This window comes from Rhinolophus hipposideros (assembly GCF_964194185.1).
Source record: "Rhinolophus hipposideros genome assembly, chromosome: 15".
NCBI lineage: Eukaryota > Metazoa > Chordata > Mammalia > Chiroptera > Rhinolophidae > Rhinolophus > Rhinolophus hipposideros.
In genome coordinates this window covers 9,830,680-9,842,695 of record NC_138061.1, presented here as the reverse complement: position 1 = coordinate 9,842,695, position 12,016 = coordinate 9,830,680, and the positions used below count along the sequence as shown (strand labels likewise).

General features: G+C 48.3%; 1 protein-coding gene across 2 annotated transcripts in view; it reads right to left on the bottom strand.

The window, feature by feature from the left end:
- Positions 1-848: 848 nt before the first annotated feature.
- The window catches only part of RGS10 (regulator of G protein signaling 10), a 37,706-nt gene continuing 26,538 nt past the window's right edge, over positions 849-12,016 (bottom strand). For both annotated transcript variants that reach the window (XM_081074769.1, XM_081074770.1), the window contains exon 5: positions 849-3,902. In XM_081074769.1, coding sequence (XP_080930895.1) covers positions 3,756-3,902 — 147 coding nt within the window. In that variant the 3' untranslated portion in view covers positions 849-3,755. The remainder of the gene's footprint in view (positions 3,903-12,016) is intronic.

Genomic DNA, 12,016 nt, shown 5'->3' with positions numbered 1-12,016 from the left:
AAACAAGTGAGCTTGTACACTTCAGAGATCAATACCACCAGCCAGTCATGTTCCCTTGGTCTGCTTCCCAGGGGCCGGTTATTATCTTTCTTCTGGCAGTTTTGGTAAAGACGCCATCGCATCGAGACCAGCTGCTCCCTGGAGGCAGGGTTTCTGCCTCATTCGTTCATCCCCCTACACTGCTGTATCTAAACATCTGGCCTGGGATTAGCAGGAACTCTTTGCTTATCAGTTTGGTGAGTAAGTGCACGTCTTTACCCAAAGGTCAGTATTCACCCCCAGCCCTGGGCTTTTCTGGGGCGCTGTCCAGGCAGGGGATGGACCAAAACGGGAGCTGGCGTCAGGGAACAGGTTTGGTTCCATCGTCAGACTCTACCACTCACCAGCATGGGCCTGTGTGAGTCGTGGTATTGGTTTCAGTCTTCCCATCCAGACAATAGGAGAAATGGCTGTTCTATCACTTTTAAAGGTTTTGTGCAGGAGGCAACAGGAAAGAAACACTTGGTAAGGTCCTCTGCAAGGGTGAGGGGATCCGTGCTATGCCTGAGAAGGAAACAGTGCGATTGAGAAGGTGGGATGGTGCAGGATGGTGGGGAGGACAGGAACCACAACTTACAGAAAGCCAGGCAGGTCAGCAAAGTGGATTTGGAGGTACAATTAATGATTGCAAAGTCACTGAAGAAAATGTCACCCAGCCCATGCTCTCTGCATACGGAAATAGGAGATCAGGGTATAAACTATGGAGCTAGCAGATAACATAAATATGAAAGTGGCCTGCTATAAGGCAATAGGGAAGGTTGAGGCGTGCGGCTAACTGGGGATCACACTCATGAACATTTGCGTTGAAAGATTTGAAACACATGCCCCACCAGACATGACATATGTGGCCTGCAGGCGGAGCGTTTGAGACCCTGCTGACTGTTGTATTAAGCACGCTTTTTTATTCTGATGCTTTGACATCTGGGGCCTTGATGACGCTGAAGGGACTGCCCCTCCCAGGGCCAGCCAATTCCTAGAGATAATAGAGCATGCCTTTCATCTGCAAACTAACCAATCCAGAGCTCATATCCCCAACAACTTCCTCTACCAGGCTCTTACACTCTGGACCACCTGCCCTCATCACCCAGAGCCAGGTACCAGACAACTAGAGGCAACCCCTATGTCCCAGAACCCACGGAAGTTATTCGGACCAGCCAATCCTAAGCCTGCGCACCCTGCTTTTCCTTTCCCGTGGGAACCACAGTAAAGGCTCTTGCTCACATTTGTCCCTCACTCCCTCTGCCTCCTGACTGGCCCTGGTGATTCCCCATGTGGCCCTGGGTGGCATGGAGTGCCCCCTCCTCATAGGAACTGTACCAAACTCTCTTTTCAATGGCAATTGTCTCCTGATCTGTTGGCCTCACCACACCTGAATAATAATAAAACCTACATTTTAAAACACCTGTAAACTTCACTGGAGCGTGAATCATCATGGCTGCTTTATTGTCATTGAATCTCAGCACTTAACGCAGTCCCTCCTAGCTCACTGCAGATACAATTTAAATACTAATCAATAAATGGATGGACAGATATAGGGATGAAAGTGAAAAGCTGGGTCGAGTGTCTATCTGGCTACATGGATTCCCCATGCTCCAGTCTCACTTTTGCAATGGTCACAGAAAGCTGAATTCTGCACACACCTCAGTTCTGATTGGCCTCGATGGAGGGGGCCAGGCAGGAGCAAGGAGAGGAAAGTGGTGTGAGCTCGCGCTGGTAGGTGTCAGCTGTGGTCAAATGTATGTGGCTCACCAGCACGCTGGCATTGGGCTCTTCAGGCAGCTTGTGAGAGGCTTTGCTTCTGATAGACAATGTGAATAACTCAGGCCGATAATAAGACTGCCGTCTCAAAGGTCTCAGAACCCAGTGGTAAAAGGCTAAAAGCCAGAAAGAGGGCTCCAGCCCACCCACTGGCACAGGCTCCCCAAAGGCAGCACTGAGCAGGATGCCCAGCTCCATGGGCCCCAAAATTACCCTCTGTCTATATTGGTACAGTGTTGTGGCCTGTATTCCTGCACTTTTCTGGCTGGTAAACTCAAAGTTGAGCTAGAGAACGTGCACTGTTTTTAATCCTCTTTAAAATGCATTTGCTTTTTAAAATGTCAATGCATGTCTACACTGCTTAAAGGACTAAATTGTTTTGGATGACAGGGCCGTTGGGCATCACTCTCTCGCCCCAGGCTGAGAGAAAGTCAGTCTAGGACATCTGGGGGAAGGTGGTGAACCCCTTATTGAGGGCTTGAATATTGCTGTTTCTGATGGATGCTCAATTGGATGATGGTTCTCAGCAGCGAATGGCCCCTCAAATGCCATCCCTTCCCCAAGCCCAAGACGGAAGGGCAGGAAGCATTCGACCACAGTGAATGGACAAAGCTAGCGAATCTGGGGGATGGCCCAAGAGGTCACACTAGGGGAGGGTCATCAGTAGGGTGACCATGCAACTGGTTCACCGGGAACAGAACCAGCTGACACTGTTATCCCAGTGTAATTATTAAACTCACCCCACTTTGCTCTCAAAATGCCCTGGTTTGATTGGTAAATTATACAGCCACCCTCAACATCAGGCAATTCTGCAAATGGGTTAGTCGGAGGCTCATGAGCAACAACACCTGTTTGCTTTGTACAAACAGAAGTTTAAGGTTTGGCAGACGTGCTAGAGAAGATCTGGCAGAAGCAGACGGCAGGAACAATTAGCAAAGGGAACTGTGCCTGACCTTGGGCTCTGGTGGGTTTAATTCTAACAGGGGATGACCTGGGTGGGCTGGTCAGTCTGAGCCAAGCAGGACTTCACTCTCAGTCTCTCCACCCAAAAGGAGACTTTCAGAGACAGCATGTCTTTCCTCTTGTTGAAATCTCAAATCTAGATTAACAAGCCTAGCAAAGTGTACGCACAGAGAAGAAAGGGTTACAGTGTGTCCCCAGTTGGGCTGTGGGAGAAGGGGACATGCACGAGTTCCAGCATCGGCACAGGCTGTGTGCCACAATCCCATTCAACACCACCTTGCATTGCTACAGGGACCCTGCACAATTTCCCATTTGTCTTCCTTCCTGGTTGAGATCTTGTTTCTGTCAAGATGAAGTATGTATTTGTGTTGCATGAAATGTCACTGACTGTGGGCAAAACCAGAACAAACCCATGCACAAGGAATAAGAACCCTCTGATGAAACACACAGCTCCCCACATCTGCAGAGGCTCTCCTTGATGCGTTTTCTTTTCCCAGCATTGAACTTGCTCTTGAGAATTTAACTCAAAAGACACCTGACAGACAGCACCCCAAGTGGCCTGAGTTTGTCAGATAAACACATTCTTAAGCTGATTTGCCAAGTAATCTGGGGACATGCATGCCCCATTCCCCAGAGGCAAGGCCAAGACTTAAAAGGTCAGAGGTGGCTATAAGTTTCACCTGGTGGCCTCACATGAAGTTTAATCAAGCTATAAAATGCTCGGTGTCCAGTGTTTAAGGACTCTTTCTGCCTTGTATGTGTGTGTCTGTGTGTAGACGTGTGAACTAAAACTTCAAAGCTATTTGTTTTTTTATGTAAGATTAGCCAGCATGCAAAACTTACTGGTCAAGCAGTTAATAAAATACACATATCCCATGGAAGGGTTTTGTACATTTCAGTCCTTGCCGATAATAAAGCAATTCTAAACCCTGCACGGTCCTGAGAGGGATTTCCTTTGCTCCCGAAAGCTGTCAGTCCTGCCAGCATTTGGGGGCTCATGTGTTATAAATTCTTGAAGCTCTTTTAGCTGCAGTTTGGGCGTCGGGTGACTCTTCTCCCTCTTCTTCGGTTCGCTTGTGTTTTAAAAACAAGTCAGACTTCAAGAAGCGGCTGTAGCTGTCATACTTCATGAGGTTGAAGATCTAAGAGAAAAAAGAAAAAGAGTCTGAAAGGTGAGGCCAATCAGGCCGTGAATCATCCTATCAAATATTTATTAAATACCTATTGTTGCCAAAGAATGCAAATACATGCAAGACACACTCAAAGAAAGCTAAAGTACAGTGTCTCCCTGAAAATAAGACCAGGTCTTATATTAATTTTTGCTCCAAAAGATGCATTAGGCTTATGTTCAGTGGATGTCATCCTGAAAAATCATGCTTATTTTCTGGTTAGGTCTTATTTTCAGGGAAACATGGGAAGTCATGGGCTAGACAAGGCGGATTTCCTGGATGTTTCTGGTCCTTGTGAAATAATCTCAGTGGAATATAATAGCTTAGAGAGTCACATGAACAAATCTATCTTTATTTTCCACAGAAGTGTAGATTCGCACAATGCTGATTCACACCCTTGTATCAAGAGGTCCTTTAAGAATCTCCACTTTATTTGGGTAGATGATACAGTGATGTGTTTCTCCAGGAACCTGAGAAAGTGAAATAGAAACCATTCCTGTATAAACGGTGATGTCGTAAAGGCCACATCATATCCAATTGTGCTAATATTAAAACCCCCAGAAGTCTGGCATCCAAGATCTCAAACCTATGCTAAGAAACAAAATGGAGCTGATTCAATGCAGGATAGAGAAGAGAAACTACAGTCTTAGCCCAGAGAGGCTTCAGGAACAGGACCCTAATTAAAGAAATAGCAATTGGCTACAAAATGCAAACTCATACAGGCTCAAGAGCACGTCTCTGGAAAAGAAAGGATTCTAAGGTGGGCTCATCAGGTGCAAGAGGAGGACCCCCTGATGGAGCCAAAGTCCTCTGAATTAGAGGTCTGCCACCTGGCACACCGCAGGTCTTCAAAGAGTTGTCCCCTCTCTTCTAGCCACCTCTTCCCAACGTCCCTTTTCCCAGCGTCCCTTTTCTCCCACTCCTACCTGATCCTATGCCACCCTCCTCTTTTGCCCTACAAAAGGGGTGAGGAAAGGAGAAGCAAAAAGGAAAGCATTTTCCGCTGTCAATGGGTACAGCCTCTGAGAAATCTCTCTCTCTCTCTCAGACCTGAGATTGAACTTTCAAGACGTTCTGCAGACTAAAAGTCCACACTGCACCTGGTGCCTTCATCTACTCCACTACCATGGGCTCAACACGTGAAAAGTTCCAGAAGTATCTAAAATGTCACTCACTGCCAGGCGGAGTTATCAAGTGGGTGGTAAAACCCTGACATCTTTTAAATTTGTCCTTTCCCAACACGCACACCGACTATTTTGTAAATTAAATGTGTGATGGAGTCTAAAGACTCAGAATGTCTGCCTGAGGGAAGGGAGAACTGGAACCTTCCGTTTTTACACCTGCCTTTACCCAAGACAGCTTCAACCATAGGAGAGCTGCCTCAATCAGTTTGCTATCAGCAGAGTCCACAACCCAGGGAAAGATTTAGGACTTCGGGTTTTCTTTCAACTCTTAAACTACTGCCTGCCCTTCCCTGAGTGCCCTCCCAGTCTTGTCCAAGATCTCCAACTGCTCAGAAAGGCCAGACCTCCCGAAACCCCCAGCAGTTATTTATGTTGTGGCAATCTTGTCATCCTAGACCAATGTGCTGAGGTTTGGAGAAATCATTCATTAAAAAAAAAAAGTCTCAGAAAGTACAAAAATCACGGTCAGGGGACAAGGAATGCCATTATCCTTCCATGGCCTTCCACGAATGTGCCAAGCAGATGTCACCATCACTCACCACCTGCATGATTCAGCCCTTCCAAGCACGAGAGCTCCCACAGGGAATTTTGAGATGCCCACCTAGTTCCTCGTCTGGACCGGATGGATGATCAGAGAGGGACTGATGAAGCCACATCTGCGGTGCCCCTCCCGGCACCCAGCCCTCCCACACCAGGGCCACAGCACATGGGACCCACCACTACCAGCAGGATGCGGTTCGACCCAGGCTTCTCGTCGGAAGCCTCTGCGCGTGGGAGTAGAACATCCTGTTTGCCTGTAGTGGCTCTGAGGCTCGCACTTCAAAGAGGAGAAGAAAAAGGCCGGGGAGGAAGGCACCAGGGCCAGAGGAGGCGGGGGAGGGAGGGGAAGGCTCCGGAGCCGCTCAGGGGCTGGCAGGACTCTCTCAGCCTCCAGGAGACCCCAAGAGAGGCTCCTTCCTGGTGTCAGCGAGCTCGAGGGGAGGGGGCTACCGAACACTTTTAACAAGAGCCCAAGGGCCACTCTCTGTGTGGGCAGGTGTGAGATGCCCGGGAAGTCCTTCAGCCTGGGGCATTCTTCTCCAGCAGCCCTCACTTGCTAATGCATCTTCTGATGCTGCGGGGTCACCTGGTGGCAGCTGTAACCATCAGGCCCGGACCGATTTTCAAAAGAAAAGGGATGTCGCTCTCAATGGCCTTAATTTGTGGGGCTGGGAGCTGCCTGATATCCACTGGCAAAGGGTCTCCTGGGCACGGGTCTAGGAGCACATGGTGATAGAGTGTTCCTATCACAGGGTCCCTGTGGGGAATGCTCAGCGGAGATGACTTAGAGGATAGAGAACAGTCCTAAAAATCTCTTCCAAGAAAGTGGCCAAAGACAGTGTACCCAGCTGCTGACCACTGCCTTATTGATCACAGGGCAAATGGCCATGACTGGGGCCCAATAAGTGTTCACCCAGGGAAAGAATAGAAGCCACCCAACGTGCAACAGAAGGCTGGAGAAATGAATCAGGGTAGTACCAACGTGCCGCAAGTGCCTTCTGCCCATGTGTCAGGCAGCAGTTAATCCTCATTTATCCTCACCAGAACCCTACAAGAACCCTGATCACACAGAAGAATGGTTGGTGTATCCGCCAGCTCGGGCTGCCATAACAAGTACCATAGACTAGTGCTTAAAACAACAGAAATGTCTTCCCTCACAGTTCTGGAGGCTGGAAGTCCAAGATCAAGATGTCTGCAGGGTGGGTTTCTTCTGAGGCTTGTGGATGGCTATCGTCCCCACAGTGTCCCCACGTGGTCTTTCTTCTGTGTATATCTGTGTCCTAATCTCCTCTTCTTTAAGGACACCATATTGGATTAGGGCCCACTCCAATGACCTCATTTAATGTTAAATACCTATTTAGAGACCCTCTCTCCAAACACAGTCACATTCTGAGGTACTGGGGCTTGGGACTCCAACATATGAATTGGGGCCGGGGTGGGTGGGTGAACAATTCAGCCCGGAACAAAAAGAGACAAGCAGGATAGAAACGTTGGCAGTTTAGCTCCGGAGGCCTCACTCCTAACCACTAAGCTATATTGTCACTCATATGGCAGACCAACAGCCAGTCCTTAAACATGAAGTGTGCAAAAGGAGTTCAGCATGCAAAAACGTATGTGAATATTAAATGACTAAACACTAAACATTTAAAATGCACTGAATCTAAAGACAATGATTCCAAATATGTTCTTTAAGAGTGTGTGTGTATAAATGGAAAACAAATGTCTCCAAAGGTCAATGTGGTGGATTGAACAGTATCCCCCTAAACTTATGTCCACCTGGAACCTAAGAACGTGAACTTATTTGGAAATAGGGTTACTTGAAGACCTTGAGATGACATCATTTTGGATTTAGGGTGGGTCCACCGGAGATCCAAGGAATAGTGTCCTCATAAGAAAAGGAGAGGACAGAGACAGACACAGGGAGAAGAAGGTCATGACCAGAGGCAGGCAGAGATCGGAGTCATGTAGCTACGAGCCAAGGAACGCCAGCAGCCACCAGAAGCTACAGGCAGAGACAAAGAAGGATTATTCCTTAGAGCCTGAGCAGAGCCGTTCTGACACCTTGATTTCACATTTCTGGCCTCCTGAGCTGTGACAGGATACATTTCTGTTGTTTTAAGCAAATCGGTTTGTGATCATTTGTTATGACAGCGCTTGGCAACTAACACAGTTGGCATATTGATCTCACCTCACTCCTACATGAGCACAGAAAATGAGACGGTTTCTACAAAACCAGGACTCCTTGATGGGGAGAATTGGCCTCAGTGGGGCTGGACTGTGACTGTCACTTGACCAACATGCCTCAAGTTGTCTGGAGGGAAGAGGAAAGAAGATGGAAACAAATCTGGGGTGGGGCTCCAGGTGGGCAAAAGCCTCTGAGCAGAGCTGTAAGGCTGCCAGTCCTTCCCAGAGTGAGGCCACTGATGAGGCAGAAATCTCAAGCTGGCAGCTCAGTTGAATTCCATACCTTCTCTTTTTTTTTGGCCAAGACAGCTGTGGCTCAGCAGGTTTCGGGGCTTGGCAGCCCCACATCTGTGAGCTGCATGCCTGGATTGTAAACGGTTTGGCATCGTTGCTTTGGGAGTCAGTCCAGCAGGCAGCTGGAGGTGGGACTCTTGGGAAGAAAGGTGAAAGGAGCCTTCCTGCCATGTGCAGCTACACAGGGTCATTACACAGCCAAGCCGCCCCCACCCCCACCCTAGCCCACCCCCAACCCCCATCTCCGGAACCCAGACAGTGACTGATGGGGTTCTGCATTTCTGCAAGGGAAAATCGCCATGTGGTGCTCCAACTTATTAATAAGTATGTTCTGAGACTGCTGCTCCAGGAAAGGACGTCCTCCCTGAACCATCCTCATCCCCGCAGAAAATGAGAAGCATAACTAGCCTTGAAGACCCCTCAACACTCTCAGTTAAGCGCATTTCAAGCCTGATAAATCTTTTAACACTTCTCAGAAGACAAGGACATTAAAAGAACTAAACTAAACATACATCCTCCCTTCTCTTCAAAACCCTCCGCCGGTGTTTTCAACTGGGGACAAGGAGGGAAATTAAATCCTTTAATGCAATTTTTATTAATGGGACTTCATATTTGCTTCAAGAACTGGGTTTAGGGCCGGCCTGGTGGCTCAGGCAGTTAGAGCTCCATGCTCCTAACTCCAAAGTTTGCCGGTTCTATTCCCACATGGGCCAGTGGGCTCTCAACCACAAGGTTGCCGGTTAGATTCCTCGAATCCCGCAAGGGATGGTGGGCTGTGCCCCCTGCAACTAACAATGGCGACTGGACCCGGAGCTGAGCTGCGCCCTCCACAACTAAGACTGAAAGGACAGCAACTTGACTTGGAAAAACGTCCTGGAAGTACACACTGTTCCCCAATAAAGTCCTAAAATAAATAAATAAAAAATAAATAACTGGGTTTAGTTTTTATACGAAAATTGCTAAAAGAAGGTGGAAAGCACCGCATCTCTGCATCGCAGTTCTAGAATGTGTTCTCCTCACACACCTAGACCACAGGCATGCGTTCATACCCACACAGACAGACAGAAAATGCGAAGAAAGCAAGTCCCTCGCCCTCCAGCCCTCAAGCTATGACATGACGACAGAACCAGTCGGTCGTTAAAGAAGCTGTTGGGAAAGGACACCAACTGGGACGTCCCCCGCTAGAGTTGAAAACCATCTCCCTCCCTTCTGACGTGGGAATGGGTTGTATCCAGGAAAGCGTGTGAGGGCAGCTGGCAGAGAGCAGGTGAGAAGACAAAATAGCTTAGGTCAGCCCTTGTCCCAAAGCGCCAGGGTGGGCCACCAGAAGTTTCTGTTGCCCTGGACAGTGCCCCTGCTTCCTGGACAGGCCCACCAGAGATGGACGATGTGACAGGGTGGGATCAGAACTCCAAAAAGAGGCCAGACGTGGACAGAAGCAGAGACCCTGCTTGGGGTGAAATCCCCTCACTGGCCCATGGGCCCGGTGCTGTCAAGTGGGTGGTGGCAATTTGTCTACTTTTTTCTGGAGTTCATTATACTCCAATCTAAAGCCTGAAATGACATGCTTTCTACACAGGGTGAAGGTATTTTATGTTTGTCTTTTGCCATCAGGAGAGTTACATGTTATTCTGGCTCTCATCCCCGCCCCCTCTTCTATCTCTAAACACCATTATAAAGTTAAAAATTTTTTTTCAAATACTGTCTTTCCCACCCCACCTCTCATAAGGCAAACAGCTGTGGTAGAAATGGGGAGCCAACTTTCCTTCCATTTGAACAAAGACCGACGACTTGCTCTTTCTGGCTTTGTACGCGTATGTTGGAAAATGCTGGTTTCTGGGCTGGACTGGATCTTTGGGAACGAATGTCAGCTGGTATCCACAAGACAGAGGCATCCAGAATCCCCAGCTCCAGCCACCACTGCAGACTTGGAGAAACATGGGGTTGGGGGAGAGACTCGAGCCTTAAATGACCCAGGAGGCATGGCAGCCCCTCCCCCAGCTCTGGGTCCTCACCAGTTGGTCCAACCCTTCTTATTGATGTCTAAAAAGGAAGTGTTTCTCACTCTTTTGGTTCTGGGGAAATTCAAAGAAACAACACTGCCGAAAAGGGGCCCAATGCATAGCTCCTTTCTCTGTCAAGGATGTGGCTGGGAGTTCTGACATCTCACTGAAGTCTTTAAAAAAAAATTTTTTTTAAGCATCAGAGGTTGAAGGCTTCCTTTTCAGTGGAGAAGGCCGCCTCCACTCTACTTCCCCAGACCGGACTTAGCACAAACCCCAAAGCCTGGGTAAGGGGGTCCTGGCAACACTGGAAATCTGCTTTAAGTGTAAGCATTGGGTTCCCTAAGATTCAAGGGAGAAGAATGAGCACCCTCCGCCAGGTTTGAGCTCTGCCTCGAACCTGCTGCCTTCTCTTTTCTCGTCTGAGAAAGCAATGATCTCAAGTTGCTGTTTGCAATGACCTGACCCTTCCATCTTCTCCAATCTCCTTACTATCCTATTCAAACCAGAGGCTTCAGAGCAAAAAAGCTGTGTAAACGGACACTGAGAAACTTGTAGGAGCAGAATTTTGTTTTAATTTTTTCATGTGACACAACTGCAGGCGACAGGGAAGATTTCAGTGTTCCATTCTTAAACTGGCAGGAGAGGTTCTGGAAGGACACGTGACCACAGGGCGTTGCCCCCAGGGCCTGGGGGCTTTAACTTTTTACTTCACACTCTGCTGGGTTGTGTGAATTTTCTTTTCTTCCTCTTAACAATGAATACATAGTAACTGGACAATTAAAAACAATTTTTAAGGCTAACTTGTCCAGAAGCCTGAGGAACACAGCAACTGCTGGCATAGAGGGTTCCTGGGTTGGTCTTCCTCCCCGGAGTCCCTAGCCATGTGGATGGGCAGGACACACGTGTTCCAGCCACTAAGCTGGCAAGGCCAGGAGAGACTGACGTTGTCATTTCTTGTACAAAGAAAGCATGTGAGGCTGCTGTGACTGGGTTGATCCCTCCATGTTGTGGCTGACTCTCAGAGCCTTGGTAACTGCTGGGCATGTTCTAGAATTAGCCAGGGCTGGAGGTGCAGGAGAACATGACTGAGCAAGGGAGATGAACATAGAAAAGAAGAAGGCAAGAGTGGCGGTTGGTATTTAAATGCCCAAAACAATGCTGCCTGTACCAGAGTCCATGAAAGGAAATGGTGACAGTCTAGAAGGATGACAGGAAGAACAAATCCTAATGCCTCATGTCAGGAAGGGTTCTCACAGCCTGATGGATGGGTAGGAAGAGTCTGGCTAAACCAGAAGCCCTGGACTCATACTGTTTCCCCCTCCCAGCTCTGCTCCCTCGGGCTGGTCACGTCACCTTCCCATCCAGTGAACGTTCTCACTTGTAAACTGAGGTGCCAGGTCCTACCTTCCCCAACGCTACTTGAGAGTCATAGGAGATGTACATGCAAAAGCATTGTGAAGAGATTCCTTCTTAATGTTTTCCCAGAATTCACTATAGTGTAGAAAATTGACATACACATTATTTCCTGCTTTTCAGGTGGGGACCTGAGATTCAGCGAAGGTAAGGCTCGTGAAAGCTGCTACATTTTTGGAAGCCACATTAAGCCAGGGTCTCTCAACCTTGGTACCACTGTCATTTTGGACCAGATAATTCTGTGTAGTGTGGGGCTGACCTGCACATTGTAGGATTTTGGCAGCATCTTGGCCTCTATCCACTAACTGCCAGCAGCACTCCCACCCCAGTTGTGACGACCAGAAATTTCTCCAGTCACTGCCCAATGTCCCCTGGGGTGCAATAGCCCCTTCCCCCATTCAGACCCACTGCATTAAGCCAAAGTTCACCTTCCTGTTACACTTGAAGGACGTACACAGTTAACATT